Source organism: Onychomys torridus, chromosome 14 (genome assembly GCF_903995425.1).
Source record: "Onychomys torridus chromosome 14, mOncTor1.1, whole genome shotgun sequence".
NCBI classification, from domain to species: Eukaryota; Metazoa; Chordata; class Mammalia; order Rodentia; family Cricetidae; genus Onychomys; species Onychomys torridus.
In genome coordinates, this window is record NC_050456.1 from 82994319 (window position 1) to 83018769 (window position 24451).

Consider the following 24451-nt stretch of genomic DNA (forward strand, 5'->3'; position numbering starts at 1 on the left):
TGGATCTCTGTGAGTTCAAAGCCACACTGGAAACAGCCAGGCACGCCTTTAATCCCAGGAAGTGATGTCAGAAAGCAGAAAGGTATTTAAGGCATGAGGACGAGGAACTAGAGCCTGGTCAAGCTTTTAGGCTTTTGAGCAACAGTTCAGCTGAGATTCATTCTGGATGAGGACTCAGAGGCTTCCAGTCTGAGGAAACAGGATCAACTGAGGAACTAGTAAGGTGAGGTGGCTGTGGCTTGTTCTGCTTCTCTGGTCTTCTAGCATTCACCCCAATACCTGGCTCTGGGTTTGATTTTATTAATAAGACCATTTAAAATTCATGCTACAAAAGTGAGCCTAGACCAGACCAGCAGACACCTAGTTCACACACAGCTGACTTGGATAGGTGAGAAGGCACCTTCTGTGTTGTGTGTTGTACAGATGTTAGTGCTGACTGACATCACCATTATCAAGCCTGTATGCACCCACAAAACACTGCCTTTTCATATTTATGGTAACTTTACGCTGCATTGCCAAAATCTGAAAGCAAAGTAACCAAGCTGTCCCTCAGGCAATGAATGAATGAATTTGGTTCATTTATATGACAAAAACCACTCAGCAATAAAGAGAAATACCCTACTAAGCAATGAAAGGACATGAGGGGCCTACGTGCTATGGCGAAGGTAGCTGAAAGAAGACAGTCTAAAAGGGTTACACAAATGATTCTCTCTACAAACTATTCTGGAAAAGGACATATTATTGAGATGATAAAGTGATCAGTGCTTAAGTATTAAATATCCACAATATGGGAGAGAATGCTTAAAATTTAACAGCAAAAGAAAAACCAATTGATCAAAAAATGACCAAAAAGATTTTAATAACATCTCCCCCCAAGAAGATATGCAATGGATAAGGACCACATGAAAAGATGCTCCGATCTCTAACCACCAGAGAAATGCAAAGCAGAACTATAATGATATACTGCTGTGCTCCCATTAGCATGGCTGCTATAAAAAACAAAGTAGGAATCCTGTGTTGACAAAGACGTGGAGAAACCAGAACCCTTGTGTGCTGTTGGTGGGGTGAAAGGTGACTTGATCATCATAGAAACAGAATGATAGGTCCTCAAAAGGCTATAAACCGAATTACTGTCTGATCCTGTAATTCCACCTCTGGTTAGACAGTCGAAAGAATCGAAAGCAAGATTTCTAAGCTATATTTGTGTGCCTATGTTCAGAACAGCTGGCTTCATTCTCCCTAGAAAGAAAACATGAAAGTGACCCAGTGTTCATGGGTCAGTGAACAGATAAGCAAAATGCAGTATGTAAGACAAAACAGTGCATCCCCAGGCTTCAAAACGAAATTCTACAATATGCTACATGTGTGATCTTTAGCTGACATGCTAAGTGAAGTACTCTAGTCCTCAGACAAACAGTGTAGGTCTCCACTTATGTGAAGTACTTAGAGAAGGCAGGGTCAGAGAGACAGAAAGTCTGATGGTGACTGTCAGGGCCCAGAGGAGAGAGAAAGCGGTGTCAGAGGAGAGAGGAAAGGGTATCAGAGGAGAGAGCAGCCAGTGTCACTACTTAATGGATAGAGTTTCAGTTTCACGTAAGAGTCTCACAGAGTCCAATGGTGGTGACATGACAGAAGAAAGCATTTAGTATACTCAATTGTACACTTGGAATGTTTGGTTAAGCTGATACATTTTTATGTAACATGTATTTTACCATAATAACAAAACTGCAAAAAGTGATTTTCAAAAAAGTAATGGTTGCAGGGAATGCAGAGGCAAGGAAGGGAAGGCTGATCACATAGAGGAAACGTCTCCAGGCAGAGAAATTATTCTGTGAGATATTTTGCTGGTGGACACCTGTCACGATCCATTTGTCAACCCCACAGAACAAGTAAGACAAAGAAGGAAACCCAGTGGAAACTCTGAGTGTTAGTTAATAATTATGTGCCTCATCAAATGTAACTAATGCAAGAGGTTAAAAAGAGTTCAAAGGAAGCAGGTGGTGGGTGGATGAGGGACTAGACAGAAATACTTCCAGCTCATTTCTCTATAAATGTAAAACTTAACTAAAAATATTGTATTGATTAGAAAGGGACATATCTGCTTAATTACCTGTCTAGTGAGAGTCTTACTTTATAAGCACCAAGAAACAAGATACTATATTTTGTTGACAGAGGTCTCACTAAGAAGCCCAGTCTACCTTGGAATTCACTGTGTAGCTTAGGGTGGCCTTGAACTCATAACACAGCTGCCTCAGCCTCCCCAGTGCTGGCATTTCAAGAGTGTGCCAACATACCCAGCATGGTCTACATTTTGAATATGACATCTGAGGGCATCTAGGAAGAGTGGTATGAAACCCACCTGCAGCCTCGGGTTGACTGTGAAGCTGCCCACCATGGGATTCATGCAGGCCACGTACTGGCAGCTGCGGATTTCTTTAAGCGTTACCTTCTGTCGATCATACCTAAGGGACAGAAAACAGAACCTCAAATCTAAAAACAAGATGACAAAACAGCGCACCACCAGCTTGTGAAGGATTTGATCACAGACACTTTATTTTTACAATTGTTTTGCAAGCTTGACCTTCTTGGTCTTATCTGGGGGACATCAAAACCTTAGCTCAGAAAATGGAAGGTGACAGAATTGTTGGAAGCCAAAGCCAAGATCAGAAGCTGAATCAATAAAAAACTATTACTGCTCATTGATTTTCACATGGCTCTTAACATGGGTGGAAACTATGCTGTCCTCACGGCAAGGGTTGGTGGGTGGGCTGGGGCTCCCTCACCCTGTGTTCACTGTCATGGATAGCAAACTAGAGTGCCCACATATGATCAAATGCTCACATCCTGGGGTAAAGCCAAGCTTTTCTTCAATAACTTAGTGCAACTTAATTTCTGCACAGTTGCTATGTTGCTTGACTACTTTTCAATCCAATCTTGCAAAGATGTGAAGGGAAACTGTTCTATTTAATATGATTAAAAGTAAAGGTAGAGGCTGGGAATATGGCTTGGTTAGTAAGGTGCTTCACACACACACACACACACACACACACACACACACACACACACACACACACACACGACCCAAGTTTAGATCACCAGCATCCAAGTAAGAACAGGCATGGCGGCATGCCCCTCCCTGTACTCCCAGCAGTTGAGATGGGGGATCCCTGGGCCCAGCCAGTCTAGAGTCAGGGAGCTCCAGGTTCGATGAAGTACCCGATCTCAAAAAGTGAGATATAAAGTTACCTGGTATCTGGTGTAGATCTCTGGCCTCCTCATATGTACAAATGTGTAGGTAGACATACATATGCATGCACATTAAAAACAAGATTACAAATTGAAGAAAAGAAAATGCTCCCAGATTAAACAATCTGGGATAATTCTGTCTTCAAATGTCCCTACACTGTGATAGTGAGTTTTTGGTGGACAGTAGAATACAGGAGTTTGCTTACCAGTGCCCATAGTCAATGTGCTGTCGAAGTAGTGCATGAGGCTGGACAGTGCCATAGACGTCCACTTCAGGCATATTCAGATCATCAATGAAATAAACCAGTTTTTTATTTCCTCTTGGACCATAGTTACGACCAGCTTTTTTCTCTAGAGGTTTTTCAAGAATTCCTAAAAATATGTACATAATTTTGTCACAAATAGCTGGCAGAATGTAACATTTCTACCCTTACTTATTTTTCCAAAAGTCTTCCTCGTTCATGGTGATTTATTCATGTTGTGTTTTCTGGATGTGAGTCTCTGCTGCTGCTGTCTGTAACATGGCCCCTGCCCATCACCCTCCAGTTACCCAAGGTCATTCCGACCCTCCTTCTTTGGAAACCTACTCAACAAAGGCATGTGGCATAGCACTGTTGCTCAAATTGGAGAAAGTCTTGTTGCTGATAATGTGTCCTTCCTCACTTGCTTTAGCTCATGGATGGCTGCTGGTTCTGCCACAGCCTGGCCTCTCAATCCATCTCCATTGTCCTTGCTGGAGAGTCTAGGAACAGCTCCCATGTCCCCCTAGATGTTTCCAATACCTCTCTTCTTGGACACTGGGGTACAAGAAGAAAGTGCACGCAGATACTACCCAAGTGTAACTTGGTGTTTTTCCTGGGTCGGTATGACTCTGTGTTACTGATGACTCTGAGGCAGGGGTGGAGAGGATCTGAGTACTGTTTCCTTGACATAGTGTCTAATGACATGTTGTTTCTTCAGACTACAAACATCTCGGGGCAAGGAAGACATGTGTGTGTGTGTTATTGTTGTTGTTATATCCCTACTGGTGACATTAATTATTATTAATTATTATTCATTTGCTAGATAAACAAAGAGTATACAGTAGATAAACACCTTTGGCAAACACCTGTTCCACATTTCCAGATGTTGGCTGGACATTAGTTCTACTGCCACTGGGTGTTCGTACCTCTTTCTAAATGTGTCTTTACATTCTCTCTTATGAACAGACAGACAGATGAACAGACACATAGACAGACAGACAGACAGACACATACATATACACATACACACACACACACACACACACACACACACACACACACACAGAGGGGAGGGAGGGAGAGAGAACCTTAAGTCAATAAGACAACCTTCCTCTTTGATCTTCTGTGATAAGCCTTCCTCACATCCTATGTTCTACCTTTGTTTTTCTAAGCTGGGCACATTCCATTTCATTGTGTTTATGATAACTGTTTTTCCATACGTTCGGTTATTTTCTTATGTTGTTTGTGTCACAAAAGATTTTTTAAGAAGCTGTGGCCCCTTCAGTTTCCCTTTTAAATTCATTTTTGTTATGTAGCAAAAAATTATTTTTGGCATGTCCAAATATGTGACAATTCAAACTTAAATATTGTGATCATATACTAATACCTGATAGATACATACTATTTTATAAATTCAGGTACTCTAAACATCTTAAAATATGTTAAAATAATAATCTTTGAGAATATTAGAGCCAGGCACAGTGGCACAAGCTTTTAATCCCAGTGCAAAGGCAGATGGATCTCTGAATTTGAGGCCAGCCTAGTCTACACAATGAGTTCCAGAGAAGCCAGGTCTATATAGAGACTATGTCTCAAAAGAGAGAAAGAGAGGGAGAGAGGGAAGGAGGAAGGAAAGAGGGAGGGAGGGAGTGCTTTCTTCTTCTCTATGCTTCTATGCTCTTGCTTATGAGGTCAAAACTCTCCCCAAGTCAGCCAGGAAAGCCTCATAGGTTTCTCTCTGACTCCCATCTGTCCAACTCCAACCTACAAATGATATCTCATGTCATTTCCTGACATTTCCATTACCACCTCCTTTCTTTTACTCTGGCCTCCAGCCCAGGGCCACATTAGTTTGTATGTTGCTCAGTGGAACTGGTCTTCCCAACATCAGATTCTTCTAAGATGCATCTAGCTGGTCAGTTTCTGGCTGCCTCTCAATGGCTCACCATTGCTACCATGTGAAATGCAGTGTCTTTGGCTTATACAGGCCGGTTTCCACACTATGATGCTCAGCTAGTCTATGTTACCCAGAACTGCCCCTGAACTGGACAGCTGATCTCCCCGTCTGCAGCACAGCTCTGACCCCAGCCTCCCTATCTTCTCTTTAGCCACCATGCTCCAGTCATGTTTCAGACTCAGTTCATTGTATGCTACAGCGTTTTCTTCTGAAGCTGGTCCTTCCATCCCAAACTTTCTCTGCCTGGACATCACCTATCTCACATGCTTGAAATTCTCTTTTGGAGCACATTGACATCTGAAGCTCTTCCCTGTCCTAATTTGATAAGCATCTCTCAACCTTACCCATGTCTCTCCCTCTTGGGAACTAGATGTATCTTATATCATTTGTTGAACTGATGAGCAGTAGCCTAATCTCCCAGGCTTAACTTATAAGGAATTCTTTCCTTTGCACTTCTGAACAGAATCCATTCCTCATACAATGCCTAGGAACAAGTAGAGAAATCACACACATTTGCTAAAGAAACAAAACACAATCAGCTTTCTGAGTACCTCATTCACAAAAACAAGACAAACTGAAGGAAGAGCTTAGAGAATATCCAGTGTTGACTGTGTAATGTTGGAGGGAAAGAAAGTTTATTACTTGACTCCAGCAACACAGCCATGAAAATCACACGTGCACGCACGTGTACATCCCAGGGACCCACACTCAGAGCAACCCAACAGTCAATCAGCAACTGAGACCTCAGTACCTTCCTTGTGCTGGGCAGCAACAGGATTACTGACCTCAGCTGTTCATGCTGTCTCCCCTTCACTTGGCTCTCAGAATGCAAAGCCTGTATTTCTTACAATATATTTATCCAATAGCTCAGCATTATTCACACACACACACACACACACACACACACACACACACACACGTGCGCGCGACTGATTGACAAGGCCACTGAGATGGCTTGGCAGGTAAAGGTGCTTGCTGCCAAGTCTGATGAACTGAATTCAATCCCTGGGTCCCACAAAGTAGAAAAAGAGAACTGACTCCAGCAGATTGTTCTCTGTCTTCTACAGGTGTGCCACCCAACCACACTAAATAAATGTAATAGGAAAAAATAAAATAAGGGGCATGTCATTTGATGCACTCTGAGTGTGTGGAATCAACTCCTTCTTTGAAAGATAACCAGAGGACCCCTTTTTAACACCCCATGTATTTCCCAGTTCCATGAATTAATTACAGTGAATTAAATGGTTTAGAAGTGATATAATCATCATTGTGAATCTAAACTTTTTGCTGATTTACCAAGTAATAACCCCCAAGAAAGCTAGAAGTGAAATGAAAGGTCAAAACGATCCATGCATAATGGCACATGCCTATCATCCAGCACTCAGGAGGGTGAGGAAAACCTGAGATATGTGGTGATATATTGTCTCAAACAAACTCCTAGCAACAGTTAAAGTCTGTTTACCAGGGATGACCATGAGTGAAGCAGATGTGTTGGCCACATTTGTGCAGCCAGAGGAGGGGCAGGTGTGTAGGCCACATCTGTGTACCAGAGGAGGTGCAGGTGTGTCAGCCACAACTGTGTACCAGAGCAGGGGCACTTACTCTGCAGCGCTGCTGATGTCGTGTAGTAGTTGAAAGGCACACGGGACACTATGTACTCCTCGGGGAGACTTGCCAGGGTGTCACTCAAAAAGGCTGTTTTCCCCACTCCTGCATTTCCAACTAGCATTAGTGGTTTGCCTTTCTCAAGTAGCAACTCAGTAAAATACCTAAGACGAGTTGTCTCTGGAGTGTGTACCAGAACTGTCTGGGAGAGAAAAGCAGGAGAACGGTCAGAGAAAGACAGAGAGGTTCAAGGCTGATCCAACACTCAGTTTTGAATTAAGACCCAAGGAACTCTCTGTACAAGTTCATGCCCAGTAGGAGAGATTGAGTAGCAGTGCAGACGTCACCGCTTCCGGGAGGGCAGCTGGGTGATGCCATCAATTGCTGGAACAGAGACAACTGATAACATCGTTCCAAGGAAAGGAATCACCTCAAGGTCCTTTCCCAGAGCCCCTCCTTCCCCCAGCTGTTGTGGGTATGGGAGAGAATAAGGCAGACATGTCGGAAGTGCCCACCCTCTTCAGAAGCTGATGAGACCAGTGGGCGCCTGCAATAGGGTTCAGTGCAAGGAGACACCAGTTAGGGGAACAGGTGGAGTGTGCCCACATCCAAAGCGGATGTGAAACTTCCATTAAAAATTAAGCCTTGATGCTTATACTTTGAAATTTGGCAGTTCATTACTTTTTATTTATTCAGGTACCACAATGTTCCATAGAAATTGAAGTGCCCTATAAGAATAAAAGAAAATTAGTGAAAATTAGGCTCAGAGTTGCTGGTCGAATGGCGCAGTGAGGAAAGGCCCTTATTGCGCCAGTCTGGCACCCGAGTTCAGTCTTCAGAACCCACCAAAGGCGGATGGAGAGGACTGATTCTACAAGGTTACCCCTGACCTCTGTAGGGTGACCCTTTTCCTGGTGACATCATATGCTTGCATGCATGTGTATGCGTGCCCCCCTCTTGTAATAATAAATAACAGGCTTGGGAAATATAGAATAAAATAAAAATATTCAGACAAAAAATAGACACGTAGACTGAATTCTGCACATCAACTGAAAAACAGCTGCCATTTTGGTGCATTTTTTGGTGTCCAAACTTAAAAGTGGTAAACAATACAAACAACATACACAAAACCCTTTACTTACAGGGTTGATTTCTGACATTAAAAAAACACACAATGGATACAGTTCTTCATTACTTGGTTAGTGCAAACTGACCAGGATGAAATACTCTGTGGTAATGATTCTGGGTAATGGCCTTGATGTAACCATTTATTCTCCAACTTCCTTTTTAACACAGTGACACCCAGCACCTCGTGAAGGGGAGGCTTTGACACATACAAGGTACTGTTTTCCCTTCTTGCCCACAGTTGCCATTACTGCCTTTTTCTTTGGCTGTTGGCTCTTTTCTTCATATATGAATACCAGAAATGAACACCCGCAGAGCTGGGTGGCCTCCACTAAGCATGTATGTCACATAATTCAGGGATCTACAGCAAACCTGTGAGACATGCTGTTGCTGTTTCCTTCTCAGGGAGCATGAAACTAAAAGAGCTCAGATGTGGTCGTTTGATGAGCTCATAGGCAGTGGCACTGTTAGGAGGTGTGGCTTTGCTGGAGTGGGTGTGGCCTTGTTGGAGGAAGTGTGTCACTGTGAGGGTGGGCTCTGAGGTCTCCTGTGCTCAGGACACTGCCCAGTGTCTCAGTTACTTCCAGTTGCCTGCAAGATGTAGGACTCTCACCTATTTCTCCAGCACCATGCCTGCCTGAATGCCACCATGTCCCACCATGATGACAATGGACTGAACCTCTGAACTGTACGTGAGCTACCCCAATTAAATATTTTCTTTTACAATAGTTGCCATGGTCATGGTGTCTCTTCACAGCAACAGAAACCTTAACTAAAACATTAGGTCACTTGGAGAGTGTCACAGCTGGTGAGTGAGTGCTGGTGCTTGGGTTGAAATCTGTGGAGCCTGAGCTCAGTACAAACTCCTAACACAAACAGCTCTTCACAGCATGGATTTGGGAGTCAAACTGACAGGCTGCTCGGCTTGTTTCAGTGAGACCATGTCTCCCAGTTAAAAAAGTTAATGCCTTTTGGTTTTTCAAGACAGGGTTTCTCTGTGTAAACATGTCTGGCTGTTCTGGAACTCACTCTGTAGAGCAGGCTGGCCTTGACCTCAAAGAGATCCACCTGCCTCTGCCTCCAGTGTGTTGGAATTAAAGGTGTGTACCACCACCTATATTTAACATTCTGGAAATGCCTCTAGTCCTAGACAAATCAGGATCATTTGCCATTCTATGCTCACTACCAACATCACTGTGGAAACATTTCCCTTCTCTGTTTTTCTGTTCCTCCATAAAATATAAAATGGGGCCTCATGACCGGGATGCTATAAAGAGTATGTAAGATAGTTAACTGCAGCTAGGGAGATGGTTCATCCAGTAAAGTGTGGGCCCCAAAGGATGGAGACCTGAGTTTGAACCACTAGTATCCACATAAAAAGCCAGGCACCAAAGTGCCTATAATCCCAGCACTGGGGAAATCAGAAACGGGAGACCCTGGGCTTCCTGGCCAGCCACTCTCGCCAACAGTGAGCTACAGATTCAGTGATTTGCATTAAAAAATAAGGTGGAGATGTGATTGAAACCGACAGTGTTAGTCTCCACATGCTCACATGCCATGTGCAAGTGCAGTCACACATAGTCACACATGCACACACGCAAGCACATACGCACAAAAGGAATAAATTAGTTCATAGACCTAAATTATTTAGAAAGGGCCTGGAATTATAATGGTATTTCCAATTTCTCATAGTCCTGCTCCAACATATAAAGAGGCTGCTAACAGAACAAGCACATTTGGTACCATTGAATGTAAAGTGTAAAACTTCCCAGGAAGAAAATTGACTTTTCAGTTCCATATAATTTGTTGACTAAAATTGCTTTTTTTGGTTTTCTTTTAAATATGAATAAGATGTATCTGGCTTTGCTACAATTTTTGCCTTTAGTTTTCAACCAGCTAGGAAATATTGATGGGCAGCCAAGATAGAGGTAGGCTGGAATGACAGACTGTGGTACATGCAGCAAACATGGCTGGTAGCCTCTAACACCCAGTGTTCTGTCTGGCTCTCCTTTCCTGGTGGCCTCTACTATGTCCAAGCTGCCATTTGCTGTCATTGCAGTGTGTGAGCCCCAGATGTTCTTGGGTTAAAGTCTTGGCCCCATGTGGTAGTGTTGGGAAATGGTGGTAGAATGTTTGAGAGGCAGAGCCTGGTGGAGGCTATTCATCCATGGACAACAAGCCCTAGTTGGGGACTGTAGCATTCTGGTCTCTCAGCTTAAACAGGATAGATACAGGACAGCATGAATAAAGGTCTGGGGACTTCTGGGACTCTGCTTCTGCCAGTGCCACCGTAGGTCACTAACCTGAGTTGCAGAGGGTGGGGCCCCTTTTCTGGTTTCAGTTGGCCATGATGCTACTATCCAGATCTCAGACAGGACTGCTGTCTGAGGAGATAGAGCTGGGGCTGTCAGGTCAGGCTAAGGATTCTATGCTGCTACCCCAAGGGGACCAGAGGTTCAGGTCTGCATCCCCTCCCCACCTGTTTGGCACAGAGCCTTCAGAGCCGTGAGAAAATAAATTTCTTGTTTGGGCTACCTAGTATGTTTCACTTTGCTATGGAAATTCTTTTAAACTAATATAAGTGGAGGAGGCATTTGAAAGCAGAAAGACAGAAATACATACATGAGCGTAAGTGTGAACACACACACACACACACACACACATGCATGTGTTAAGTGTCAATCAAGACGAGAGTCAACACACCTAGCCTACACCATGGACTTGTAGGTCTAACCTCACCCCTGGCACCTAAGGCCCTTGCTGTGCATACTAGTGACAGTTCCAGGAAACTAAAACTTTGAGTTCCTGCCATTTGGAACCAGCTGCCTCCTCACAGAAGTGGTAACAGTCCCCTCTCAGCCATTCATACAGAACTGCTTCAAACAGCAAGCTCTAAAATGATTCAAAATGAGAAATGTTATTAAAAAGAAAGAGATTAAAGCAGAATGAGAAGATGGCCACAGAATAATCTAAGAGAAATAGGGATGGGTCATGTATGAAGAGAAACAATTCCAGTGGACTTGTCAGGTGCATGAGAATGCGGAACACTGGTATTGGAAAGATCCAACATCATTTTGTGGCTGGGGTGGTAAAAGAATGAAGTTCTATGTAAAAAGTGGCATCTAAAAAGTTTGCATAAGCTCAGAAATAAGAATAATTGAATTAATTATGCCCTGCCTCTGGTTTTACAAAGTTTGTACATTTCTAGGAGATTATAAGAATGCGGCTCCCACTGGATTATGTGGAACTAAGGGACAAAGAGTTTGCAGAAATATCAACCTCCTCCCTAAGCATCCCTACAGTTGACTCTTCTCTCTCAGGGAAGAATGTCATCCACAGAGCAGAGAACACAAAGAACTGCAACCTCTGAAGGCTCAAACAAACATACCTGGAGTTGGGCTCTTGATACTCCGCACACTTACCTTCAGGGGTGTGTCGACATCCATGGTGAACTGAGGGACCTTGTCAGCCCAAGGCAAGAATTTTTTGGTTTTTTGGTCCAGGTAATAATCAAAGATGGTTCCCTGGGATGGAAACTTCACTGCTTTCATTTCTTTATGCCACCATCGACTAAAGTCAGCTTGATAATCAGAAAGCTATGGAGAACAGGAGAACTCTTTAGCATAGACCCAGAAAGTATACACAGCCCCTACAAATTCTGCTGCATGCAGGGTCTGTTGGGTACTGAGCCATAATCACAAACCAAACTCCTGGATGGGAACTCATCAAGTTATGTTGTAACCAGTAATGTAGATAGGACAGGTGGCCATGAGGTGTACAAAGCAGGCTTAAAAAGCAAGGCGATATTTGGAAAGCCTTACATCACTCCTGTTATTCAATCTAACAATGAATCACTGTACAAATCACCATGCCAGGCACTACTGGACAATGGAGATTAGCACTGAGGTTGATTTCCACCCTGTTAGCACAATTGATGGGGTCAGGAGAGAAAGAGGACGTGGGATTTTTAAAGCAGTAAATTGTGTGGACAGAAGATCTGTCTTTTCTTTTGCATTGCCAGCCTCCAGGCCCTTTTGTTGTCTGATATCTTTTCTTTTACAAAATGATGACAATGAAAAACAGTACTTAAAAAAAGTCTCTGCTTTAAAAAGTAACATATTGGCAATGCCAAAGCATTCTTAAAGCTTGGCCCACCGTGGGCATTCTGGACCTGGAAGTTCACGGGAGAGGGGTGGAAGACAGTCTAGCCTTGGTTTCCAGCAGGACATTGCTGAGAGTCTGAAGTTGTGGGGCAGTGTCCCATCTCTGTAATGGAGTGTCGTCTGACGATGTAATAATGCAAGCTCTCACTTGCTGACTAGGGTGTAGGGCATGGGGAAAGGGGACAGCGCTCCCTATATCCTCAGTGGTCTGGCTCAGGGACTCAGATTTACTCATTGGCCTGATGAAATGAGTCCCACATCCTCAGATGGCCAGTCTATTGATGATGTTATCCTTGGAAAGCTCTGCCAGCAACTCATACATTCTGAGAGACCTGGAGCAGGGGCTCTTAAACCTGGAGCAGGGATTGATCTGGCCTATGAATTTCAGTAAAATCTGAAACCACTGTGGGTATTCATCGCCTTTGGTCATCTTGTACCCATCTAGGATCTCAGGTCTCATTTTCCCAGCTCTTTATTTGATGTTCCTGTGTCCTCGGGCTATGGTGGTCCTTTGTAGTACCAGGCTGTTCATACTCACGAGCAGTCAGTCAGGTGGAGACTGTGACTGTGACACTGGATGGGGTGAACACTCTGAAGGAGAATCCCTCCCCTCTTCCACCTTCAAACCAGCAGAGCTTCTGCCGCCAACATCCACATGCTAAGGCATTAACCCTCATTGAAATTATTCTCATAGCAGAAGCATGAGGTATTTTACCTCCCTACAAACGTTGGTCTGAAGCCATGCCAATGTGATTTTAAATAATCCACACACTATTACTTACCTGGCTCTATTCTCTTGCACAAAATACGCACGACTTTTACTTCACTTCAAATTTTGCTTTGCCTAAAAATTTCCATCATGAAAATGACTTTGTGGTACACCTCTGATTGTTCAGTTTGTTAAACTGATTTTTCTGGAGCATGGGATGAAGCGAATGGAACATCTACCCTCAGTCTGTCAGGGAAAGGGGACTCATGGGGGAAGTAGAGTCAGACTTAGCCCCTGACTCACCTAAAGCAGCACTGGCTGCTGTTCCAGGGGAAGCACTTGGGGATCACAGGAGGACACCTGGCCGGTGACCAGGGTGGACAGTGATTTGTGAGGCTCAGCTTATTTATAGATGTGTGTCCTGCTAACTCAGTGACAAGAAACAGAGCTAGCCAGGGGTTTCCATCACTAGTGAGGAATTGGCAGAATGTGGGTCACTTTGGGATGTGATGCCTTCTGAGGGGAATTTCCTGCTTATGCCTGGGGAGATCTGACAAAGCTAGATGGCTAGCCAATAGCATGCCATTTTAACTGAAGAGTCATGGTACTAGAGTACATGGCCAGAGAAATGCCAAAGCTCTTGGGGAGGCGTGGTCACTGAAGAATGGCGAGCCTGAGTAAGAAGCCTGCTGCAGTCACCAGGAGGCCTTGGAACAAGATCTTTGTCTCTGTGGGGGACAAAGTTTGGCTTTCTTTGCACATGGAGGATATCTTGAAGCAATTTGAAAGAGATGATATAAGAAAGATCTGCACATGGAAGCAGATAATGGAGGTCAGGCCCACATGTTGCTGGCACTTGGTAAGTCTGAGTGGCTTATGTATTGGGGTGGGATGAGGTATTTGCATAAGATGTGTAAGACATCAGAAGTCCTAAAAACTATGCCAGAACTGTTGTACAAGGGGACAGATTTATCTGAAGCAGAATGATCATGGAAAACAATGGCACTAGCGTTGACTATGGCTCACAGAGGACAACCCTGAGAATGTAGTTCCAGACTGATTACAGGTGGAATTGACTGGAGTCAGAACTGTTTGGAGGACTAGCTGCTATCACCTACTTGTTCCTCCACCACCCACTGCACCAGTTCATGTATGGAACTCCTAACAGCTAAGGCATTTGGGAATAGCATCCTTCAGGGCTGCTTAGTTTTCAGCGATGTCATGGCAGGGCCCTGGGGATGATGTGAGTGCCCTCATGAGAAGAGAACCAGTGATCCGCTCCTTCTCTGTGTCATGTGTAAGATAGGAAGAAGTCTCAGGAGAACCAGCCACACTGGAACCCTGAGCTGTCACTTCCAGTACTGTGAGAAATATATTGCAGTAGTTGAGGCTACCTCAAGGCAGTCTGAAATGATCTACCCCTGAGCTAGCTGTAGGGATGCCCCAAAGGGGACAGACTCCAAAGCTCAGAAGAGGGAAGGTCCAGAGACTGGTGATAACATAATTCAAAGATGCAAAACACATTTTTTAACCCAACATCCCCACACGTTTTCATCTCTGGAAACTCTTTCAGCATACTTGATCTCTTAGCAGAGTGCCTCCAAATGCCCAGACACAAGCAAAGACAAAATAGACTTCATAGGCTTCTTTGGGGCTGTCAGAAGGTACATTCTCGGGAGTCAACAAACACTCCAAAAGAGTACAAAGAGTCTGAAGAAAAAGAAAACACCATTAATTTAGGGCAATGATTTTTTTTCAGTGCTGGAGAAGGGTCAAGTTTCTTACAAATTCTACCTCATTCTTAAGAGATGATGTAATTTTTCAAAACTCTGTGACACACACACATGATTGTGCCTTGAATATCTAAGTCAGTGGTTCAAAAAAATTGTCACTTTAATCAATCTTTGGAATGATAAAAGAGTCAGAGAAAAAAATTTTAAATGACTCAAATAACAATTATTAGGTAAACTAGGCAAACCAATCCCCCCACTCATATATTCACACAAACTCACACACATTCTCATACACATATACTCATACACACACACTAAAACACACTCATACATACATTCACACAGATGAGTAATAATCTCTCTTGTGGGCTAGCTCCCTAGAGCAGAGAATAGCTGTCAGTATTTGAAATCATAGGCTCTAACATTCAGAAGCTCTTGCCCCAGGCCTGCACAGGCCCACGACTCAGGCCCAGTACCTGTGAGCACCTTTCTCTACCAACCAGGAGAGAGGGGAAAGTGTTTTTTATTCAAGTAGAAAAGCACTTGTTACATTTTATAATTTCCCTATTTCTATCACTTTACATTGTGCCGCATCTGTCAACTTGAGATAATTTTCTAATAAAATGGATCAATTTCTTACCAAGAAAAAGAGTATGAAACTCTGTAGCTTTGTTACATATGAGGAGGAACCATGGTTTCTAAAGGAATGGCTAAAAATCAAAGCCAAGGGGACTAATGTGCCATAGTGGGCTGCTGATAGTACACACCAGTAAGTCTCAGGGTTTGGCTCCACTCACCCAGGTAGTACTTGAAAACATTTCTGAGTGCTATGTAAGCAACTAAATAAAATTATACTTTAGCTTCAAGAGTTAACACAATTCATCTAACTTAAGGAAGTTCCACATGCTGGGAAATCCAGAGCATTAATTTGGAATGAATGTCATCTTAAGCTGTTCTCTTGTCTACTCATTTTGCCTTAAATTCCTGTACTAAGAAACTGTGGGAAACACTGGTAAAAAATAACAGCTTTAAAGGAGCTAAGAATTAAATGCCATTTCTGAATACCACAAAAATGAAGAGGGGAGAGCAGAAATCATGTTAATTCCCACAGACCTATTTTCACACTCCTCCTGATTGGCAGAGTTCACACCACAGAGAATCACACAAATACACAAGTCAACTTGAGAAAGAACGGATCCTGCTTTTTACAAGCGTTACACCCAAGGAAGTCTAATTAGGCTAACCACATAATTAATTCATTATGAATAAATTCAGACCTGCTTTCAGAAATAAATTATACCTCGGATAATTACTGTTGAATACTATCGTTTACTTAATTGGTGTGTGAATTATCCAAAAACCTGAACTTTTCCTTCTTACTATGCTCCTGACTATTCTAATTCAGCTTCAAACAAATTTGGTAACATAGTAACTTGATGAGAACAAAGTTCTGAGAAACTAATTTTGTTCCAGGAGGGGAAAAACATTTCCATTGTAAACCTTTGGTGAAGTTTGATACTTCTTGCTACATCACCACCAATGACCTTCACTTCTCTGTTGTGAATAGATCCCATTCGCTGCTACAACAAACCCATTGTGTCTTTTACTAGCATTAGCTGCCTCACAGTGAGGATCAGGAAAAAGAAAAATGAACTCTGGAGCCTCACAGATTCTTCACACACACTGATGTGCCTTCAGGAACATGTATGGAACAATCACTCGCTGTCTTTTCTATTTACCAATCAGCATCTGTGTTTTGCCTGGCCATCTGATTCAAAAACACGCAGAGCATTTCTCTATGCAATATTATGGTTTGAATCTGAAATGTTTTGAATGTTTGTCTCCCAGTTGGTTGTAGTGTGTGTGTGTGTGTGTGTGTGTGTGTGTGTGTGTGTGTGTGTGAGAGAGAGAGAGAGAGAGAGAGAGAGAGAGAGAGAGAGAGAGCGCGCAGAGAGACCTTTAGGGGCAGGCTGGTGAAGGTTACCACCCAGATCTGGTTCCTGTGCCCTCTGCTCCTAGTCTACTATGGTGTGAACGAGCTCAGTGTCCCACAGACTTGCCTTTTGCATCATGAAGGACTGAAACCCTCTGGCAACCGTGAGCCACACTAAGGTGTCCCTTTCTTACATCCCTCAGGTATTATGTGCACAGTGACAGCTAGAAAAATAAATAAACGATGCTGTAGCAACTTTGCTCTAGCTCTGTCCCAGCATGCTTGGGATGACATGAAGATTCCATGACACATACATGGTGCTTACTGAGTGCTAGAACTATGTAAACCTCAGGGGATAGTGTAGGAAAGTGATTAGATTTCACTTCTTGGGGTCATCACAAACTTCCAAGGACTGAAAGGGCTATAGCAGGCGGCCAGAAGCAATCTAACAATTCTGAAAATATTTTTAAAAATGTATTTGTTTATGTGTATTTATGGGGGGGGGGTTTCATGCATACACATATGGGTGCAGGGTGCCTTGGCACTCATGTGGAGGTCAGAAGATAGTTTGTAGAAGGTGGTTCTCTCTTTCCCCCATGTGGGGCCCAGAGATGGAACTTGAGAGTCATTAGGTTTTATGCCAGGAGCCTCTACCCACTGGGCAGTCCTAACAGCACCTTCCCCCATCTTCTTAAGTGAGAGAAGTGTGTGCTATTCTGACTTCCCCAGGCTGAACACAAACCTGCACCAGGCTGCTCTCTGGAATAGAAGTGATGGCTTTAAAGCTAATTCTTAGCTTCTCCAAGCACACAGGAACATATTTATCAAAAAGAATAGTTAAATTGGCCTTTTCTGATTGATGTCGTCTTCTGTCGATCCAACTGGCCACATACCTGAAAAGGAACATGGAAAAGCTTTTACTGAACAAGAGCTTTGAAAAGCAAGATGCCACTGAGTTCGAGGCTCCCCCTTTCACACAGCTTGGCGCAACACTTCACAGACATGTTGAGTGGTTCACTCTATTTCTCAAATGGAAAATATTTTTAAATGGCCCTTTAAAGACTTGTTTTAATGGCCATTTTTACTTTAATGAAAAGAACGTAAAAGAAACTCCTAATAGCTCTTAGAAGGCAAACATAATCGTGCCTAAGTAGGCCATTACTTTGCATTTAAAGGGAAGTGCACTATGTCATTTCCCAAATGAACAGATTCTGTTCATGATGGAGGTTTTATTTATGAAAACAGCTTGGTGCTTTTCTTGATTAATCTTGGCATCAATTATTTAGTAATGAGAAATCAGTTATAAATAAAGAGGTGAACAGTCCATAGGGGCTACTTCAACCTGCTTTTCTACTGGACTCTATAACACCAACCTGAAAGGGATAATGTGTTCACAGCCAGGGATTCAGAAATGGTATGTCATGCTTTATTATATTGATATTTATATGATATATAGATATAGCTGCCTCATGCTTATAAAATGTTTATTTTGATACATTAAACATTGCCATCATATTAGTAAGCTGCTTACCAATGCCATGATGGCATCCTTAGTGGCCTCTGGGGTGCAACTAAGAGATGCTAAATGAAAAAGAATCACTCAGAAAGTTGTACTTAAGTAGGAAGCAGTGGCAATAAATACATTTAGCAGGCTGCACATGAACAGTGCTGCCACAGACTGATTACAGCCAGACCTTGTTGTAAAGGCAAATCAGACTCTGCATGTTGAATATGGTATAAACAAAGGTAAGATGTGTGTTTTATCAAAGCCCTCTGGTGCTTTCCACAGACTTCAATATTCACCATTGTTATATTGTGGTATGGTTTATAGAATGACAGCTATCAAATCTTCAGTAGGAGCCCACTTGCATGTGAGCAGTGTAGCAGAGTGCCACTGAAGACCACATCCATCCTCAGTGATTGACTCTGTGGCTGATCATGGAACAGAGCCAGAGTGGAATTCCTGTTGTTTTTATTTATGTATTTAGTATTTTATTTAGTATTTAGGGGATGCCTATATATTATGCTCAAATGTGGAGGACAGAGGAAAATTTGTACATGTTGGTTCTTTCCTATTACCACATGTTACCTAGGGATCAAACTCAGGTTTTCAGGCTTGAGAGCAAGCACCTTTTACCTGGGAGCCATCTTGCCAGGCCCAGAAAGGAATTAATGTATCCAGAACTTATGGTAGGAGGAGTTGGGAGAGCATTGCTCAGGGAGACAGCACTCTTAACATGGATTACCCTGAACTTGTATCTTGGTTCCCTTACTTTTTAACCATGTCATCTGGGGAAGGTGACCTGTCTGCCTTCATTTCTAGCTATGAATGGAGATGCTGCTGCTGTAGAGTTCCTGTAGTTATGGCATGAACAACTTAGATCAGCATTTAACAGCTTACTACCTATCACAGAGTTGGTGGCATTGGAGGCCTGGGTTCAGATTCTGCCTCTGTTTTTCTGTGCATCTTCTCAATTTGTTCAGTTAAGTACAAGAATTGTCAGGTAGGGCTCTACTGAGCATAAACATCCCGCACTTCACCTTCCTACACAAAGATCCCCAAAGTGGGCTTTGCATTTAGGGTCAACTAAGAGCTGTTTGCTGAGCTGCACTGGTAGCAGCTGAAACCTCCTTTTGGAAACACACAAGACCCACTGGCAAATGATGCTGTAGCTGCTGCGGCCGCTGTGGCCCTATTGTCTCCATGAATAGCAGATGTTCTAGAGAGAGGCAAGCTTGACCAAAACAGGCCATGTAGTCAGAAGGGAGTCTGCCAGAATGATGGCCAACAATGACATCCATCATAAGTTCAGTGTCATCACATAGCCCAAGGAGTAAAAAGGTCTCTATCAACAAATATGGGCAGTTGAAGCTTTCATGGAGAAATTATTGCTAAATCTTTATAATCTGAATAAAAACTGACACGAAGAAAGAAAATGTAGAGGTCTGGACCATCATATGTGGCTGTGGCACAACCTAAGACCTAGATGTGCATCTGTCTTCAATTCTTCCCAACTCACAAAAGATGCTGCAGATTTAAGGATGGGCATTTTGGAATGGACCACTACCACAGAACATACAATTTCAAATGCAGGTCTCTCAAAAGCAAGGAGTACAGGGAGCCCTGCCTAGATTCTAAACACAACCACTTATACAAAAAGCACCCCTTCCAATTGCTTAGAGAAATGGCTGATTTAAGTTTCAAGTAAAGAAATTCTGAAACAAATTGAACATCCAAGTGCCCAACAAAGACTCAGAAAGATAAATAAAGAATACAGAAGGGCTGGAGGGGCTCCTCCTAGTTACATTAGTGACAATCTGAGAACCAAAGAAGAAGAAAAAAGGAAATCTTGATAAGTTGCTATGTATAACCCACTGAACTATAAGAAACCATAAATAGAAGAAGAGAAAATGACAAGGAGCATAAAGTAGAATAGAAGGCGGGTAAGAAGGAAGGAAAATGGGTGTAAGAAAAAGGTTCTTCACAGAAAAATAGGTAGAAAAAAAAGACTGGATGAGGAAATCACCACTTCCAAGCCACCAATGGGACATCCTCTGGGGGACTTGAGTTTTTTCTCTCCCAAATTATACATGTTATGAAAGAACAAGTTGGGGGAATGTTCTAGACATGTGGGGACAACAGAGATAAAGAGATACAATCTTTGTTCTGATGGTGGATTCTTTTCAAGGTAAAAGTAAAATTATGTTTGTAACTCACAAGACTAAAAAAAGGCTTGCCAAATCAAGACAGATTTCTGAGGTGTATGAATTATAGTGCATTTATAAAAGAGAGTGCTCTAGTTCTTAGAAAATAAATGCTTAAGTACTTACAGATGAAATGTCTTAATGTCTCCAACCTATATTCAAGAATTTCTGCAAAAAAGTGACAGAAGAAAACAGACTTCTGTATACATGTGCACATGTATGTATGTCAGCCAGGGACAAAGCCAAGGTGGAAACATGGCAGGGAAGACTTCAGGAACAAGGTGTTGTGACTGTAGCATGCTCCCAATGTCCCTGTAGCTTTGAACACTTGGAAGCAAGCAGATGCAGAAAACTAATACTTTTTTAAAAATACTGCTGCAAAAAATGAGGTTAATATATTGATCTCTAAATATAAATGAATATTAAATAAACAATTCACATAAAGCTATCACATTATGGCATTAAAGTAAGGCAGTGAATTATCTAATAATTACAGAGTGAGAGGAAGTACCTGAAACTTGAGATTGCTGGAACTCTCTGCCAACAGCAAGTAAAGAAATAAAATACCCTTAGAGAAGATTCCCTTTCTTCTGGAAATGTCTTGACTAGATCCTTGGTCACTCACATGGAAATTAAAAACAACACATTCATCTCTGATACAACGAAAGCCTCCCTACACTGAGACATAACAGGGAGAGAAGGTTGTCTTACTCTTCATACAAACTGGATGGCTCTTGAAGCTACCTGGGACTTTGAATAAAAGTCCTTCCTTAAGTAGACAGTCATTCTGAGCCATCATAAGCACTAATTGCCTTATGATGTGATTGAGACTGAAAGGCAAAGGGACTTGGGAGCCATCAGAACACAGTGGAACAGATGAGGGATCTCTGAAGGAAGTGAATGTGGCCTGCCACACAGCAAAGACCCTGCTCTAGAGGTGGGGGAATTGAAGGGCAGGTATAAGATTCCTTAAGCCAGTCCTAACCAACAGAAACACTCCAGGAACAGAATCCTACCTGGAGAGAGAGAGATGCTAGCCTGTGGGAGGCCAGCTCCCATTTTTACCCAGGGTACTCTTGAGGAGAGAGGGCTGAAAAATTTGTAGATAAAAAGATAGTGGAGACTGAGACAGACAGAAACACAAAATAGCTTTGGGAGTACCTGGATCAATATCCACAGGCCCCTTCTATCTCTTCAAAAGGGCTTTTTATAACAATACCAAGGGGTTGGGCAAAAGACCTCCCCCTTGCTTGATCAAAGCATACCACACAGCCAAGTGCAGACCCTTCCAAACACTTGGTAACCACGCACATGGTCAAATCATCCCCTTATGCAGCCCTGCTGGGTAAAGCAAGCTCAGATCTCAGTAGGAAACCTCTGTGGGCACCCACACTAGCCTAAAAGCAATTTTGCATTGTAGAGGCTGAAAACTCCCTCAGACAAATGCAAGGAAGCTTTCTTTTTTTTTTTTTTAAACACAAAGAACTGGCCATAGTTCTCTCTGTGAGCATCAGCACACAAGAAGAGCAATCAGCAGCACCTGGCAGGAAGCAGGGGTCCTTCTCAAAGTACAGTTAGGGAAGGATGATTGAAAGAACCATCTGGCCACAAAGTGACACTAGGGTGGAGAGAAACCAAAGAGTGACAAGGGTTGGATTCACAGGCACCTCAAAACCCTTTAGTTAAACATGTGGTGCTCACGCCAGGTGGTGGCACTTGCAAGATATGGATGGGGTGCAGAAGTGTGAGGCGACTGTGTATGTGTCTTTAAAGAGGGTGATGGAGGTCCAGGTCTCTTCCTTTCTCTCTTTGATAGCTTGCCCCCAAGGGGAACAGCTCTGTTCTACCACAATGCACTGCTGAGCCTCTGCTGCTGGAGCTCAAATCAGCTTTCTCTCTTTATAAATTCAGGAATTCTTAGGATTTGCTACAGTGAGAGACACTTGCTAGCATAGGCTGAAAGCAAGGAATGCTGGGACATGAGAATGAATAGCTAGAAGAACCTAGAAGGCAGCTTCTTCACAGAAGGGCTCCTGACCTGAGCTAAGCTCCACAGCCATCCTTATGTGACCCCATTGGGGAGGGTTCAGAAAAGAGCCTGATCTCACTCTCATCTCTCCTTCTGATTTCCTGCCAAGGTTCTTCATGAGCCAAAGAAACCAGAAGCCAGAGGGCAGGGAGGCCAAGTATGTGTTACATGGAGTAGTGTCTGGGGCAGAGACAAGGTGAGAAGGCTGTGTAGAGGGGGGCACCGAGGACGTCTGCTATGGCAGCTTGTGGTCACCTGCCCAGCTCAGAGGTTCTCAGAATGAGAACACTGTGGGAAACACATAACCACACAGCAACTGAGAAGTGTGATCTAAGCAAGAAATACAAAACCCTTGCTCTGAATGAAGCCTTTCTATTGTTTAAATATATGTGCATATTATGTGCACAGACATGCAGATGCTCACAAAATGATTTATTTATCTAAGTGCTTCATGTAAATGACGATTTGTTCATTTTATTCAACACATATTTACTGAGTGTTAAATATTTTCTAAGTGTGTAATCAAGATAATCTGTAAGTAAAAATGACTTAGACACCTGGGTGCTAATTTAATTACCTTTAAATTAATGCAATGAGCCTTACATTTAATTAGTAATATCTTCTTCAAATCACTTTAACTGAGATTAAAATAAATAAGTAAAACTTAAGACCAGCTGATTAGAGAATGGACGTGGGAGTTGTACAGACTTTTTCTCATAGACATACAAACACTTAGCATGCTCACGAAAACATGCCCTACATAATACTAGCCGCTGGAGAAACACAAGTGCAGAGTACAGTGAGATGCCGCCTCACACCACTCAGTGAGGCTCCTAGAAAAGAAGTCAGTGAGGAGAACTAGAACACAAGAAAAAAGGACAGTGCCAACAAGGATGTACAATGCTGTATAGCAATCTCAGCACCCTCTCGGGGGGACTAGTAGGGAAGTAATGTGGTACAGCCACTGTGGTTAACTGTGATACCAATTCCTTAAAGATGAAAAGCTGAGTTAGCATTTGACCTAGCAATCCAGAGGTTATCACTAAGGAACTGAAACTGGACCTTGAAGAGCAAGTTGTGTTTGTATGCCGCGATTCACAACAGCCGAAAGGGGGAGGCAGGGGACTCAGGCACGGGAGGTGTGGGAGTTACCGCTTAGCAGGCAGTTTCCATCTGGGAAGATGGAGAAAGTTCTGTGGATGGATGGTGGCAGCGGCAGCGGTACAGTGCCAATACATTCTCTGCCACTCAACTTTGCCTTTCTTGAGAGTAATGCAATAAAGTTCATGTCACATGCATTTAAAAAAAAATGTAAGAAAAGAAGGAAATACTCACAGATTCCAGCCCAGATCCTGCGGGTTCACATACAGAATGCCAGCTCTTGAGACAGTGGCTGGGGTGGCTGTTCTCAGGTGATGGGTCTCAAACAGAAGCCTCATGGAGGGTGTGAGGGCCACTCGCTCATTGCTGGCCAGGGTCAGCACCTGCATCGAGCAGCATATGGTGGTTGCCAGAGGCAGGTTGCCACCAGGAGCCCAAACAGCAGCCAACAGACCATCACAACTAGTATTGTCCCTAGTAGGGCAGCCACAGGTAGACTCATCTCAGTTGAGATCTGAGCCTACCCAGAAGCAGTCTGGCTGAATCCTTAAAGAATAAAATTGCCTTCATGGACTCATGACCACCAATCCTCCAATAGCAGTATAGTAACTGTTACTAACCCGAATGTAAGCAGAATCCCATAAGACCTGAATTCCACAATAAGCAAATCTTGAGAATCTGCAACATTACAAATATCAAGTGTCCTATAGTCACTCATAGGTGTGAAGACCCCAGACTTCTGTGTTCTGATAAACAGTGTCATCATTCAGAAAGCAGTTCCAGCTGCTACGGTGGTCACTGATGCTACTTTGGAATAATGTTGGCTCCCAATTTCTTATTCCTGCCCCAACAACAGTGTTGTTCTTTTGGTATCACGTGGGACCTCTTGTCTTTGCTGTTCCC

At 43.0% G+C, this 24451-nt stretch overlaps 1 protein-coding gene across 1 annotated transcript in view; it reads right to left on the reverse strand.

Moving 5' to 3' along the window:
- Window positions 1–24451, reverse strand: part of Dnah11 (dynein axonemal heavy chain 11) — a 316498-nt gene that overhangs the window by 144142 nt on the left and 147905 nt on the right. Inside the window, exons 42-48 of the mRNA XM_036205362.1 lie at window positions 23783–23931; window positions 17456–17606; window positions 14626–14757; window positions 11598–11771; window positions 7048–7252; window positions 3453–3618; window positions 2360–2462 (exon numbers count right to left, since the gene is read on the reverse strand). Of these exons, the coding sequence (XP_036061255.1) occupies window positions 2360–2462; window positions 3453–3618; window positions 7048–7252; window positions 11598–11771; window positions 14626–14757; window positions 17456–17606; window positions 23783–23931 (1080 nt within the window). The remainder of the gene's footprint in view (window positions 1–2359; window positions 2463–3452; window positions 3619–7047; window positions 7253–11597; window positions 11772–14625; window positions 14758–17455; window positions 17607–23782; window positions 23932–24451) is intronic.